General features: G+C 33.0%; 1 protein-coding gene across 1 annotated transcript; it reads right to left on the bottom strand.

The window, feature by feature from the left end:
• Positions 1 to 4,334: 4,334 nt before the first annotated feature.
• LOC124356654 (TLC domain-containing protein 5-like) lies at positions 4,335 to 16,456 on the bottom strand. Its single transcript, XM_046807781.1, has 4 exons — positions 16,155 to 16,456; positions 15,735 to 15,963; positions 14,098 to 14,276; positions 4,335 to 12,824 (listed from the first exon to the last, which is right to left on the bottom strand). The coding sequence occupies exons 1-4, from the start codon at positions 16,173 to 16,175 to the stop codon at positions 12,522 to 12,524; spliced, it is 732 nt and encodes a 243-aa protein (XP_046663737.1). The 5' UTR covers positions 16,176 to 16,456; the 3' UTR covers positions 4,335 to 12,521.
• Positions 16,457 to 17,364: the final 908 nt, after the last annotated feature.

Here is a 17,364-nt window from a genome sequence, read left to right as displayed (position 1 = left end):
CGATGGCAACGCTTAGAGGGAAATCTGGAAAATTATCACCTATTTAATTGTATAACTATTGTCATCTAAACTTGAGATGGGTGAATTTCATTCAACGATATTTGCACACACGATCTCCAATAAATGTGTATAATTTTAAATACTGACTTTATCGAAAACCCTGAGATAGTAAAATCTAAATCCATTTATTCCATTAAACACTGTCCAATCAAAATATTTAAACAACCCCTAACTCCCAATTTTTATCGTAAGATACTATATTTCCCGCTAAGCAAATTGTTCATTGCTGAACTTGAATAATTGAACTGACTTCTAACAACATGTGCCGGAAAGAATTTCGCTCCTTGGGCTCATAAACTATCTCGGTTAACATTTATTCAATAAAATGTCCATGGAAATCTAGATTGAGGTCCATCGGGTCATGGTATATTAGAAATTCAAGACTGTTATGTATGAAATGTTGTTCTTGGCTCTAAAGATCCGGGCCAGAACCGAAGGTATGGAGGGACAGGGGGGTTCGTTTGCCCCGGGCGGCAAAATTATGGAAGGTCGAGTCGTTACGTCACAACTGTTTACTTTGTTTGACCAATCTCCGCTTTGGTCTAATATTTTATCCTATTACATAGCAGATATTTTATCATTTGCATACTGTCGTGTCGATCGCTGTTAAACTGAACGCTGTTTGGGAGTGCCGATAGCCGAGCGGTCTAAGACGTTGGACTTTGAGTCTGAGTTAGAGATAGCGCAGGTTCGAATCCTGTCTGTTACTGTTGCACTTTTTATCACTACCATCGACTACAGGTATATATAGTATATTCTGTTTGATAACATCCTCGAACAGGTCAGTACCCCATGAACAAGGCATTAAAAGCCATCGGCTTCTCCTTAAAAGCCGAAAATCACAGAATGAAACAATTATAAAACAAACTGAATAAATCATAAGTCATTTTATCATGTGACATATAGTAACACATTGTGTAACTTTTCTGGATTGGTAAAAACTTTTATTACTCTCGGTCAAGTTCTTCAATACCATGTTGTATAAGTTATTACATTTCACATTTTTAAAGTGAATACATTTCCAAGCAATTATTTTCATACGTGAACACCCAAACTGGAAACATTTCTAGTTTATGATCTGGATGTGTTGGTTTTGTTTTTATCAACTGATTTTTAAAGAAAGCAAGTTTTGTTCTAAACTTTTGGAAATAATTGTTTCCAATCTACTTTTTGTTTTAAAGTTTCAGGTTAATAAATTATAAGTGGTAAGATCTACTGCAAATGCAAGCATCACAATGCTTTATCACTCTGCCAGTGATCATCCTTAAGTAAATTATGAACATGTCAATAGCAGATTCTCCGCTTCACTTTCCGTCTGCTTAGTCAATGTACTTCATAATGATCGGAAAAGTCTCGATGTTCACTCTCGATTTCTAAAAGAAAATTCTTAGACTGGCTCAAGGCACGAGACCCAATATAATTTACTGTTTTAATAATAACTTGCATTACTTGAATTTTAAGGATTTTACAACATAATGCTTGCTAGTGAGTAATACAATGGCCTTCTCATCTTCAGCATTTTTCAACAGCATTCTTAACTTACCCTACTAAGCTTGTTCAGAGGCAAATACATTTACCTCAATCTGTAGTTATTCCGAGTTTTTTTTAGATAAAATTGGATTTTAGTAGGCCTAATAGTTTCATTGTCTTGAAACAAAATTTTGTACACTTGACCTTGTTTTATGTTAAGTGTACAGCGCAAATATGTCCTGTTGTAATATGTCACAGATGAACGAACTATTCAATTCATCACATACATTACAGTCTGCTGTCAGAAGAACACCACGGATTTATAGCTGGACACTCTACACCCACAGCTATAATAAACACCTCAAATTCCTCAAATAAGGAGAAACAGCAACTACTATCCAATTGGACTATAGTAAGGATTTCAACAGCTTAAGCAATGAATTGCTGTTAAGTAAACTGTAAAACATTGTCGTAGAGATGATACGTTAAGTAAGGCGTTTGATTGCCTTGGCTACTCTCTCATTTTAAACAAACTTGAAAATCTGGGTATTAGAGGTACTGCCCTTAACTGGCTCAAGAGCTACCTGGAACAACGCAGCCAACTGGTTGAAGTTAGACACACGGAAAGAGGACAGATCCATACTGTAAGATCAAAACCACTCCCTATCAATAGAGGTGTACCACAAGGATCTGTCCTTGGCCCTGTATTGTTTATCCTTTTTACAAACGACATGCCTCAATAGTTGAACAGTCTCTGTCATACGCTCATGTATGCAGATGATACAACCCTTCTCTCTTCAGAAAACTCTACTGAACAGCTAGGGGTTCGCTCATACACCTCATTGAACATGGCATACCAGTACTGCCACTACAACGACTTGGTAGTTTATATGTCTAAGACTAACCAGCTAGCATTTGGTAGAAAGCGAAACCAGGTACCAGCCCTACCAGATGTTGATGTAAAGCCACACACCAAATTTCTGGGAGTGATTATCGATGAAAAAAATGTCATGGACACAACATATTGACAAGGTATGTAAGAAATTAAATACCAGTCTTTATATCTTGAAGCGAATAAAAACAATCAGTAACACCCCAACAGCAAAGACTACTTACTTTGCAATATTTGAAACTCATATTCGATACGGGATAGCCGCCTGGGGAGGAACAACTCAAGAGGACCTACAACAACTACTGTGACTTCAGAAAAAAGCTATAAGGATTCTTAACTGCCTGGGCCCCAGAGACACCTGTAAAGAAGCCTTTAAGAACCTAAAAAATCATGACAGTGATTGCCCTCTATATTCGGGAGGTTATACTGTATGTTGATGGGAAGAACCTACCTCGAGCTGCTGACCACCACGACTACTACACCTGACATCTTGCAAACTACCCACTACCAGCCCACCATCTTACACTGTATGAAAGAAAACCGCCATATGCTGGCAAGAAGCTGTACAACATATTACCACAAGAACTAAAAGCTCTTAAAGGAATGAAGCTGAAGGCATCGCTGAATGACTGGCTGACATCAAGACCCTTCTACACCCTAGATGAATATGTGCACTGGAAAGACATTCAAGAGTGACATTATTTTTGTATACAATTTGAATTGTATCCACTGTAAACTGACACTATACATTTCTCTAAGAAATGTTGTAATAAGAGTTTCTGATTTCTGATGTATGAAAGTTACCTTCCAAGCTGTGGAATTAACATCAACAGTGAACTGCCGCACTCAAACAATCAGATCCAAGGATATAGTCATATCCAAACGAGTCCCTGAAGGATCTATATTGGGACAGATTTTATTCATTATATATGAATGTGATTTGCCAAGTTACCTTTGTGGCTACTGAAGGTCTTTTATGTATGCAGATGACACTGCTACACCTCCAGAATAAAACACCTGAAATACTGGAAATAGAATCTTTTACAGCCATGAGCATGGTTGAACAGTATTGTACTGCAAATTACCTGGACCTTAAGAAGAATAAGAGTCAACAAATTCTTATGAGAAGAAAAAAGGATGAAGTGACAGAAATTCCTAGAGTAACAAGAATGCACCATGCAAAGTACGTTGGAATACTCAAAGACAATCAACTTTCATGGAATCCTTACACTGATAAACTCTGCAAAATATTAAACTCTTCACTGTGTATTATAAAGAAGTTATCAGTGCTGACACAGTTGAAACAGCATATTTCACCACTTTTGAGACCCACCTGCAATATGGCCTGGCAGCTTGGGGAAGCTCCTCCAAACGAAACCTCAAAAGAGTCCTAGTACTTCAGAAGGCTATACATATTTTCTCCAATTTAGACCCACAGGACTCCTGTAAGGATGCATTTAGAGATCTAAACATCTTACAAGAGTTGGGCTTTTCATTATTGAGATACAAAATCTCTGATAAGAAGAGCTCACATCCAAAATTTCCACAAGAAGAGCCAACACGCTCTACCCATCCACCGTCTGACCATGTACGAGAAGCAGCCAAATACTTTGGTGTCAAATATTAGAATTCCAGATGAAGTCAAAGTTCACCACAACCAGCATTTGAGGAAGACCATCTACAAGTGTCTGCTGAACCATCCTTTCTACAGTCTAGAAGAATTTGAGTCCTTAACCAACTATCAAAATACTAAATTAACTTATTGTAAATTTTATAAAAATCACTGAAATGTGTGTTTGGTATAGGCTAAGATGACCCAATACTATTCTCAATCTATATGTTAATAAAGAATTATGACTATGACATTACACTTACATTGTTTTTGTATGGGATCTTGAAGAAAACAAAATTATCATCTCAACACATTTATTTCTCTCTCAACTACACAACAAAGTGCACTAAGATAGGGTAACAACAAGTAGGTGACTAGGTGAGTCAGACTTAAATTAACAGACAAGCAGTTATTTTTGAGAGCACCAATCCCGTTTTGAGGGGATACCAAAATATTATTTGTCCATAAGATAGATGAATGGTAACTGGAGAAACAATAATAAATTAGTTCTTGCTAGTAAAAGTAACATAAACATTGAATATAAAAAATGAACACATATTATTCGATTGCAGACAATGCAACAATTTGTAAGTTTGTTAGTATCTAAAAACAAAATTTTATCTCTTTTTTAAAACGACTCTTGGTTAAGGGTTCTCAATTATTATCCAAAAATGAGTTTGCTGGAAAATATTACAAACAACATTTTCCTGAGCTTTAGATTTCAAAATGGCTGCAGATCTCTCTAATCAGGGTAGCTTATGGTATTAAATATTACAATGTAAAGATCATCATCAAACAATTTCCCCTCTGTCCTTACCGATTGATGACAACAGACAAGAAATATCAATTTAATTTTTAATTTTAAATCAAGAATATGGCAATGAAGTCAAATTTCTAGACTTATTTGACTTTGGAGTATTTCTACATTGTTTTATTTGTTAACTTTTTACACTAAAAAAATGGTTTCAAGTCTCAATATTTAGTTTCTTAAAATCTATTTCCATCTTGATCTTCTGTCGAAAGACTCCATTGCAAACTTTTGTTCTTTGATGAAACTGATTTTGAATAAGCATTCAATAGTCACCAATAAAACTTTGAAGTAATCTTCATACTATAACCCAAGCTGGCTTCACACTTGAATGACTGGCTGTAGGGTGTGAGGACACACCAGAGGAACTCATTTGGGAATTCTTTGGTATAAACAAAATCTGGACTATGAATTTGTGTTATATTTTACTTGTTTCAATATTTTAAATTAGAAGTTTAGTTTCCTTTCCATACAAATGTTGTGTTATGCTACCTAAACGTATCACAGTAAAAAACCAAAATTAAGTTTCAAAAAAATTTACACTAGTTTAACCAGAAAGTCAAAATATTTATTTTTACAAACTTTCATATGAGAAATACGAGTATTCTTTGCATATTAGTTGTTAATAATAATCCTGATTTTAATTAAAACAAATATATTATGGCACCGGTTTCAAATTAATTTTTATAAAAAACATATTCATTAATTTTATTTATGATAAAAAATTTTTTGAAATTTTGTAAAATGTAATGACATGGGAATGATAGGTGTGGTTAGTATCTTTGCTGGCTAGCAAACATTTTCTATGGGTTAATAGTGACAGAGCCATATTGGTAATCAAAGAAATGTAGCTCAAGTTATAGTAAGAAACATAAATATTTTTACAAAATTAAGGAACTATAAATTAATTTAAGTACTTGATTGAAATCAATTGAAACTAATTAGTTAATATATTAATCAAACTAAGAGAAAATATCTTAAATATTTATTTAACTTCAAAGTAGTAACCAACTGAAATACAATTTGTTATTTATATTTAGTACATACAATTTTGTTATATCCACCTCAAATACATACTATACTACATGTACAACAATACAAAATAAAACTTTTTGATTTCTCATCTTTGAAACATTGATTTAAAAACAATACATAATTGTAAAATAACAATCTATCATTGTATACAGCACATGGCAATTTTTATTAATGTCTGGTTGAATATTGTTTTTTACAAATGCAGATAAACGAATAAATGGAATGTAGATTAATAGTACCTGTATAAATAAGAAAAATAATTCAAACCAAATAAATCTTAAAATATAAAGTAACTTTACTTATTAATAAAATAAGAAAACTTATTTTTCTAGATGCGAGAGCTATATTAATATAATAAAATCTCCTGTGATGTGTTATTAAAAAAAATATATAAAAAAATAAAATAAAAAACAGTACCAGTACACAGAGCTTAGACTAAAAATATCACCACAAATCCTGACTTTCTCCTATTCACTTCAAATATATATATATATATATATATATATATATATATATATATATATATATATACATGGTGGCTGCTTCAAACTCATAAACAAAGCTTCTACAACTGATTCTTACACAAAGTATAAACTGTACAGTTCATGACTGTAATGTTTCTAAGGTTTATCATAGAATGAGTCATAAATGGAAATCCGAGATTAAGACAAAATTCTCTTTATGTATGGTAAAGGCAACAAGGCTGTTTGTTATAAAAGAATTTGATGACACTGGTAGAAATTGTTAAAATAAAGGTAACAATGATGAAATTTTAGACAAACTAGCAAAGAGCTGCAAAGAAGATATAGTCATACCATTAACATTTATAAGTAGCAAATCATTTCAACAAGGTATTTCCCAGCAAAACTAAAAACTGCTAAATCTACCCAAAGTTTGTATGGGCCTACTACAGAAACAAGCAGCTAATGTCCAATTTCTCTTATTTAATTTCAAAAAAATATATAAAAAAGAGCCTTAAATAGATTGCTACTACACTTTGAACAAAAAAACCCTATTAACTAAAAGCCAACAAGACAAAGTTAATGAAAGGCAGGTCAACAGCTACAGCTCTTATACAACTAATTGAAAATATAAAAACAAGCTGGAAGAAGGCTGTTTGGTAACTAGATTTTAGTAAGTCTTTCAATTCCTTTAATCATGACTGCCTACTTGGTAAGTTAAAAACTCTAGGAATTACTGGAACAACATTAACCTGGTTTAACAGCTGTCTAAATAATAGACAACAGATGGTGGAAGTTAAATGTCTCTTTAATAACACTATGATGATACCTTAGGTGTGCCCCAAGTATCAGTGATGGGCGCTGTTTTATTTCTCCTGCTAACAAATTACCTATCAAACCCACTCATAGATATCTGTCATACTGTCATGTTTGCAGATGACACTGTCATTACAGGAGCAGAAATATAAAATGAGCAGATTGACATTAAAGCATATTTTACCTTCAATACGGCTAAACAATACTGCTACTTGAATGACGTAGTGTTTAAAGAAAGGATAACTGCAGATAGTTTATAACATCTGCAAAAAAGGAAATTAACAGTGGACTACCTGATCTGAAGAAAGAAGAAAACATTAAGTACCTTAGAGTTGTGGTAGACAAGAACCTCATATTGACCAGCTTTGTAAAAATCTCAGCTCAGGAATTTACGTCATCAGACGAACCAAACAAGCAAATTGGGAATACAACAGCAAAAATTGTGTATTTAGAGGATATGAGTTTGCAATATGGAGTAAAACAGTCAGTTCAAACCTGGACAGAGTTCTTATCTAACAGAAAAGAGTGATTAGATGCCTTTCAGAACTAAACTATTAAGTCAGTTATTGAGAACCTTTTAAAATTTAAAACTGTAGTGGCACTATACATAAGAGAAGTCGTGCTGCATGTAGTTAGGACTAACCAAGACAGGCACAGGAAATAATTTTGTGCTGCCAACTTATCATTTGTTTTTATGAAACAAAGCCAAGTTATAAAGGAGCTTTGGTTTATAAAAATATGCCTGACAACCTCCATAAAGAAAATGAACAGCGCTTAAGTAAAAAAAGAAAAATGGCCGGAAGACGGACCTTTCTACAAGGAGAAATATTTCTTCTTGAGTAAAGAAGAGGTGAAGAATAATTTACAACACTATTACAATTCTCGTATAACAAAAAAACATATTTGTTATATTGTTCTCTTCTCCATGAATATGTAACCTGAATCTGAACAAGACCTACGTAACCTAGTGAAGACTTGTCTCCTTGAAGTCTAGAAAAAGTTTTACTATAACTTTGTCTGTATATTTATGTTTTACGAGCTAATACTCTGATGATACTGTGTAACATGCTATATGTAACAATTATTCAGAATAGAACAAAATTAGTCAGAATCATTGCCAAAGAGAATTTTAGAGACATGTACGGGTTTATCTGGAAGCTCTGATTTATGAGATGTCCAGTCACTATGTTATGGAGGTAACTGTATATTACCATTAAGAAGAATATAATTCAGGATGGTAATATAAGACAAGAAGTAGGAACACTACTTTATTCAAAACAACAGTTGACAGCTTCTGAAGATATACCAGAACAGATTGGTGCCATATTATTTCCAGAGGCACTCAATCAACTAATAATCCGTAACAATTAAAGGCTCAAATGAAATTCTATCTGATGCTAAATGTTTTCAACTCTGTTTGTGACCATATGGTAAACCGTTGGGAAATTTAACCATGAATATAGGAGAAATCATATGGATAATTATAGTAATAAATGGAATACAATTTTTCTAATTTAAATAATTTATGCCTACCATTGACAACTGCAAGAAAATTGTTGAACATTTTTTTGAAGCAATAGAGTTATAATTATTATACTTGCAACTTTCCATAACAATTAGAGATAGAACAAACCGTGATCACATATCAATGTGTAACCTAAATATTCATAAAATTGACACAGATTTTGCTATGTTTTATCAGGTAAATACTTATAAAAATAAAGAACTGGACATACTTAATTTCTTTTTACAAAATACTCTGGATTGCACAGTTAATTATTAATGGACAGAGTACAAATTTAATAATTAATGTTATTAAGTACACTGAATTATTAAGTTAACTGTACCATATTTTACTATAAATTTAATAATTTTGAAGCACATAAAATTTCTAGTTTATAATTAGATTTATGATTTGCATTTTCATGCTTAACAAATATTTGCTGTAATAATATTAGGCTGTTTAAAATTAAAATTAAGTATAGTATATTTTTTACAAAATAATATATAAGTACAAAAATTAAAACTATGGAATGTGTTAAATACTCGGAATTAATCATTAGTATTAATTAAAAACCTTGATATAAAGTGATGATACATTATAATACCGCAATATGTTACTTTCTGTGAAAAAGCTGTGTAAAAATATTTTTCTCAAAAAAGGTAATACGTAAATTGTGTTCATACAGCTGTGCCATACCACAATTAAATGGTAGAAGCAAAATGACACACTTTAGTTAATTGCGAAGTGAGGATGAATTAATTACAACTGGTAAACGTAACTATTACTTTCAGTGACAATGTTTACATATGTGTTGGTGATTTTATCGTCATATTAACACTAAATCCTATAGCTATTTTATAACATCACATATTGAATAATTAGTAGTACCCAAATTATTAATAAAATTAAAAATACTGTATTGATACTGTGCGTTTTATACACTATAAATAATGAACTGTTTGACAATGGTACATATTATTGCACACCTCTTAGATGTGTTTTTGAACACCTGAAAATCAGCTTATCGAGATATCAATAAAAACCCTTTGAGAATGTAAACATCTTTAGTTATAAAGTATAATACTGGTACCATAAAAACAAAATTGCATAGTTACTAAAACTGGACAAAATACTGGAATTATAACTGAGGTTAAATTTACAAACAAAACCTTGTTACTATTGTACAAACACCTATTTATACAGAACATAATCGTACAACAGATGTGTAAGTGTAGAATAGTGCATTTGTTTTTCTCATAAACAAACAATAACTGTTAGTGACATGGTGTCTTAACACAGTGAATATTTTTACTTAATAACCCCTGTTCATCTTATTAATGTACAACTGACACAAATACATAAGCTCTTAAGATGTATAGCTTTGAGATGAACTTGCAAACAGAAACAAAAATGTTTAAGTGATGTAACAGCTGAAAGTGACAGAAACGACAGACACACATTTATCACTATAATAGAGCATATAACTGTATTGACTCTAACAACATTACGCAATCATTACTCCAACACAATTTCCTATCATTCATTCGGTCTATTGCTATCCGCTAATCACTTATGTTCCGCACACAATATTTGTCAGAGCACATTACAACTAAGCTGGAAAGCTTGGGCAGAGTTAATAAGCGTTGGACAGTTTACATCATTCAATATGCGATTAGAAATTCTCATGAAAAGTAAAGCAAAACAGAAACATTCTTCAGTTGGCAATACAGAGCTAAGACTGCAAGATAGAATTAATATTAGATAGCCTCATTATGTTTTTAACCCCTTGACTGCCGGTTAACACGTTCCAAACAGCTGCTTCGCTACACGATACCAGACAGCTATAAGATTATTTGAACTACTAAAAATCCACAGTAGTGGTGTTTAATTGCTACTACACTCTGACGGTCAACTAAAGAACTATCAAGAAAGCACATGGCGAAGTCTTACCTACACGTTAGAAACAAAACGTTGTCCCTAGGTTTTTAATTGCGCATTTGAAGTTGCTACTGTAAGTTTTTTACTTTCTATTTCGATTGTGGTTCAGTTGGTATGGCAGGAGTTATTTGTAATAATGATAAAGACGTTTTATCAATTTTAGACTTGTTCAGATGCGTTGTTGTGAGTTAGGCATTCAGCAGTATATAACTTTTCTGAGAATGATGGTGATCGGGAGATGAACTCAATTTATTTATCACAACCTGACGTAATGAATCAGGAAATTCTGGTGGCAGTTTAGTAAATGAAGATGTGACTGAAGTTGTTCATGGTGGATGAGAAACACACTACATGTATGCTGACTCTATGCACGGCAAATATACCCGGCAGTATCAGTTGACAGCATTGTTGAAAACACTGCACTTAAAGGGTTAAACTAGATATTATATGAAGAATCTTGGAGCATTGGAAAATGTTTAATTTAATATCACTAGTAAATAAATACAAATTTTCAAATATTAAATTACTATTGCAATAATAACAAACACTGGTGTTGTTGCGACACCAATACATTATTACCAATTTGAACCATTTTTTGGATTAATAAATACAGGAAGCCTTACCCTTTGTATATTTTATAGTTATGAAAAACCTTTTTAGGAACCTATTAAGGTTTCTATCAATTTGACTATGACTGCACATCAAAGTAAAGATTATTATTTTCATAGTTTCTCCTGTTCATCATCAATGAAGAATGTAAAACGGTGAAAATTACAATAATAATTACATAAACTATAAATAATACTGTAAATTAAGTATACACCAATACATTGCTTTTTGTACAATAAAATAAACTAGTGTTAGTTGATAATACTGCACAACATTAATACAATTATAAATTAATAGTATGGTCAGCTGAATTATACTAATACTGTAGTGAGTACATGGACACTTCAAAACATTTACGTTTTAAACAACAACCCTACCAGAATACTTATAATTCCAATATTTTCCTTTATGACATGTGATGGTGCAATTTAGATATATTAGACCAACTTATGTATTACACCTAATTCCTGCCCCTTATATATATATATATATATATATATATATATATATATATATATATATATATATATATATATATATATATATATATATATATATATGGATCTAAATAATTGTATTTGCATCTGCTTTTACTTATGTTTTAAGTAGTCTAAATGTTTTATGTTTCTATTTCAGACTATTTAGCTACAACATGTAAAACATATGTGGGAAATTTATTTCTCTAACCGGACTTCATAAATTATATGCAAAACTTTACAATAAAAACTTTGGTTATTATTGAATGTGTGCGTATATTTCCTATACAGAACCTCCAATCTGCTAGAGGTAACAAAAAAAAAAACAACTTCGTCATGCTTTCTCTATATCCTTAAACTGTAGTTGTATGAAAACTTATATCAATAACAGTTGAAAATTCAAGTTCACAATAAGAATTTTTTTAAGTTTTGTCTAAGTTAGAAAAACGTCTAAAAATTATATAGATAGTTTATCATAAACTATCATCATAAATAGATAGTTAATCATAAATAGATAGTTTATGATTATAAAAGATTGCTTTGTAATGAGGAATTACCAAGTTTTCGTTTTGTACGATTTTTGGAAACATTCAAATTAAACCTTAGGCCAAACGAGGAAGCACTTAACATTAAAGCAGTCTCTAACAAATGTGTTTAACACTTCTGATTCTACTTCTTTGGAATAATTAAGTACATTTGGAAGCAAGCAAACTTAACTCTTAAAATACTCGGTATCGCAGCGTTGGACCTCACTAATGACATCACATAAGTTGGACTATCACATACAGCTTTTCTATATACATAAGATATACTCGTTGGATATACACTTCGATAAGCAGGTCAGTCGTTGCTCTTCTTACCGATGTATTTTCTTCTAATGAACTGGAATATGTAGAAAATGAAAGCGAGAGATATCAGGTAGAGAGAGAGAGTGCAAAATTTGACATCGCGCCGTGGCTTAGGGCTGGTGACGACACAATACGTTATAGCCGACCCCAGTCCAAGCCGCATAACCAAGAACATGGCCACGAATAGGAGCTCCACGATGGTATGTGCCAGAGTGTTGTTGTAGCCTGCAGTACGCAGGAACCAGCGCATCTGCAGCAGAGGGTTGGTCATCTCCAGGCTCAATATCCCTGCTACCTGTAACAACCCCCCTTTTAGCGTCATCTCCAGGCTCAATATCCCTGCTACCTGTAACAACCCCCCTTTTATCGTCATCTTCAGGCTCAATATCCCTGCTACCTGTAACAACCCCCTTTTATCATCATCTCCAGGCTCAATATCCCTGCTACCTGTAACAATCCCCCCTTTATCGTCATCTCCAGGCTCAATATCCTTTCTACCTATAACAACCCCCCTTTATCGTCATCTCTAGGCTCAATATCTCTACTACCTCTAACAATCCCCCCTTTTATCGTCATCTCCAGCCTCAATATACCTGCTACCTGTAACAACGCCCTTTATCGTCATCTCTAGTCTCAATATCCCTGCTACCTGTAACAACCCCCTTTTATCGTCATCTCCAGGCTCAATATCCCTGCTACCTGTAACAACCCCGCTTTTATCGTCATCTCCAGGCTCAATATACCTGCTACCTGTAACAACCCCCCTTTATCGTCATCTCCAGGCTCAATATCCCTGCTACCTGTAACAACCCCCCTTTAATCGTCATCTCCAGGCTCAATATCCCTGCTACCTGTAACAACCAGTCTTTAATCGTCATCTCAAGGCTCAATATCCCTGCTACCTGTAACAACCCCGCTTTTATCATCTCCAGGCTCAATATCCCTTCTACCTGTAACAACCCCCTTTGATCCTCATCTCTAGGCTCAATATCCCTGCTACCTCTAACAATCCCCCTTTTATCGTCATCTCTGGTCTCAATATCTCTGCTATCTCTAACAACCCCTTTTATCGTCCCTTGAAGATTGGTAAGCGATTGTTCACAAAAAATAAATATCTATCCATATAAAATATTTTTAAGCATTTGGTAACATTTTGTTTAAAATTTAGTTATTGAGCACTATACAAATAACAATTAATTAAAAGATCAAAACTCAACAAACAATTAACCAATAACTGTCCCTAGGTCTTATCAATATTTGGTTATGATTGGATCTGTACCTATTAAAAAATAACATTTAAATCTAGATTGTAGTTAGGTGTTAGGTTAGTTATTCAACCTAAGGGAGAGAACAGATTGCAGATCTCAAAACATACTATTACTAATTTCTTATATCACTGAATCACTGAATCAAGGTAAATGTCTGAAAAAACTGTTACTTTCAAAATTTTTCCATCGTTGAAAACAAACTTTAAAACGTTCGTTGAAGTTAAAAAACTTATTTTTAAAAAGGGCATATTAAGTAAAATTTTCAGCTAACAGACAATAAAAGAGTAGAGAAATACTTACTGCCTCACCACCCGAAGTCCGAGTAAAAAGCACCGTCCCAATGGATATTACGCTGACAACATGATGGAGGATCATGATGGCTGGTTCTGTCTGATGATACAAGCTCCAGCCCAGGTCATACAGAAAGTACCCCAAACTGATTTCCAGTGTTATGTCTTGCAGTAGGGTATTCCTCTCACCTGGACAACACCTGATTATGTTGGTCTTTAGTGATAGAGGGTCATTAAGTGTAATTCTATCTGGATGTAAAGTCCAAATAATTATTCAAAAGGATACAGCCATTAAGCCAAAAATAACTTACTGTACAACTACAGACACTTATACATGCCCATTTTTGAGTTCATCGATATTAACAGCGGAAAAAGTTGATAAGTATATTGACAGGATTAAATATTAACATTTCATGGCTGCAGTATAATAAGAGGCCACTACCATAATAGAATCATAGAATCATCCTTAAAAACAGTAAAAAGTAACTAAATGTTAAACTGTTTTGTTTGTTACATTTTATAGATACATGACGTAGATAGTTTTTATATAATGTAATTCGTGTCAACATTTTGGTTTCTATAGTTTAGATAATCATAAATATGATTCTATTGCGGTGGTGGCCTCTTTATACTGTAAGCCAATTTTATTACTGTCTGCAACACAACAACAACAAACAATAATCATCTCCTCTATTTGCAAAACTAAACACTTATATCATAATAAATATGAAGCAAACAGTTTGTATTTGTCAAAAATAAATAATTTTGACATAAGTCAGTTAGGTATTATATAGTTGATAAGTAACAAATTTTTTTGTCTTAATCTATTTATAGACTTTTGATATAAACGTTTTCAGAGACGTATAATTTTTTTCCTAAAGCTGATTTTTTTAGTATGACGATCTGAGACATATTAAAAAGTAAGAGACATGACAGTGTCAGAGAGCCATTTGACGACTAGTGATAAGAAGGTTCAGTGTCCATATACCACTGTTCTTCTTACCTTATCCAAGCTAGGGAAGGGAGGCGCTCATGTGACCTGAACTAGAGTTTTAGATACTATCTCAAGGGATTTTTGTCTTTTTCTGAACTGCCAGTGGTGTTGAGTGGGACCAAGGGAGCCATTACAGCTCATACTGACGGCCAGGGGAATTTCTCATACGTATTTTTCAATGATCAGATCACATTGATTGATTTGGCAAAAGACAGTACCTGCCATTAGAGACTGCCATTCGTGGCACTTTTCATGCCACTTCACACTGCTAGCACAATAAGAAAAACATCTTTTGATACAGTACTCAAATTCAAGATCAGACCACATTAACGCTCTAATCTTGATTGGTATTGCATTAATATTAACAATTTATTAATTGATCGATTACAGTAATAAAATAACAAGGATAAATTTAAACTCTTATCAATATATAATATGAATTAGAATCGTCATCATGTACAAGACTGGTTTGACCATTTCCCTATTGCCAGTGAGAAATAAAGTACCTACAAAATTATTGCATTTATTTGTTTGTTTTATACATATTTAACTCATGTCTGACCTGAAGGCTCAATACTCCAAAGATAAGGGATATATTTAATACAGATTCATTTTGAGTGATAACGTAGGTGATCATTAATAATGTAGCAAACCTGGAGATTTGTAGGGGTCAGGTCCCTGCCAGTAACAACCCACCGATAGTGTGACTACGGTCACAGCATGGACGACAGTGACAATACGACAGTAGAACTCGGCAGACTGCTGTCCCCATATCTTAGTCTTTACAAGAGCAAAGTACAATACAGTCCACCAGATTGTGCTAAAGGCCAAGTTCCGGCAAAGGCTGCTCAATGATTCTTCATTTGGTTCCACCATGACTATCTCTACCAACAAAAACAATAATTTAGACATAATAAATTCTAACAGTATAAAATGATTAATGCAATATAACCATCTCATTATAAGCTAACATTTCTGAGATTCAAAAAGGTTGATCACTGTTTTGATTGTGTGAAGGCTGTCTCTTACTAATACGTTACTTGAAAATAAAATACAACCAAATTTATACTTACATAATTCAGATTTTCCCTCATGCAGTTGTTTATAGGCTACATAAAACCTAATCACTATTTTATTGGCACTAGGCAGAGGAATGTAATACATAAAAGATAAGGTATATATAATTATTAAGGTAAGATAATTATTGCTCAATAATTATATCAATACAATTTGCTAATATACTATTTGTAACTAAAACAGTAGCTTGAAGTCCTAATCAACAACATTATAACACCTGATTGTTATCAATTTTATCAAAAGTGACTATCGAGTATCAACTAACCCTCTAAAAAATTTTCAGTCAGTCGAACCCGAACCCAGCCAATAGTGACAATCCCTCCCACAAGTGAACAGCTGTGGGTTTTTTCTGATTTGCCAATTGGTCGGCTCTAAATACTATTCATGATATTTTAGAGTTAATTTGTTGGACGGTGTTACAATAAGTTTTTAACACTTATTGTACCCACGTAATTAGGACAATTAATAAGTCCCACCGATAAGTTAGTAAGAACAATATTTGATTTTTATATCGTAAAGAAAAACGAAGTGAGGCCAAGTTCCGGCAAAGGCTGCTCAATGATTCTTCATTTGGTTCCACCATGACTATCTCTACCAACAAAAACAATGATTTAGACATAATAAATTCTAACAGTATAAAATGATTAATGTATGTAATATAACCATCTCATTATAAGGTAACATGTCTGAGATTCAAAAAGGTTAAACAACGTTTTTAATTGTGTGTAAACTCTTTCTTACTAACATATTACTTGAAAATAAAATACAACCAAATTTACTTCTGTGGTTTTGATGAAAACGCTATTGAATGGGTGAAGTCTTGTCTTGTATGAAGAAGCCAAGTTACGATGGTTGAAAACAAGACATCTCGTTCTGTAGTTAGAAGGCGAGGTATATGTCAGAGAAGTTGTCTTGGCCCTGTACTATTTAATTTGTAAACTTCCTTATGTGTATTAACATTGCGTGGCTCATATGTATGATAAACTGCCAGATGCACTGGTCTTATCATCCTAGCTCAGTCTGGGAAGCCATCTCCTATTTTAATTCTGACCTTGAAAACATCACTCTGAATAGTGGTTTGTAGAAAATGGTCTTGTAATGTATTGAATTACAATAATAATTATAATAATAATTATTATACATATTATAAATTGTTACCTGGCAAGTTAAAGCCACAGCCAAAGACCAACTGTATGATCGTATGAT

Source organism: Homalodisca vitripennis, chromosome 3, assembly GCF_021130785.1.
Source record: "Homalodisca vitripennis isolate AUS2020 chromosome 3, UT_GWSS_2.1, whole genome shotgun sequence".
In the NCBI taxonomy this organism is placed as follows: Eukaryota; Metazoa; Arthropoda; class Insecta; order Hemiptera; family Cicadellidae; genus Homalodisca; species Homalodisca vitripennis.
Note: the sequence above shows the minus strand (reverse complement) of the source record. Positions and strands in the feature narration are given on the sequence as shown.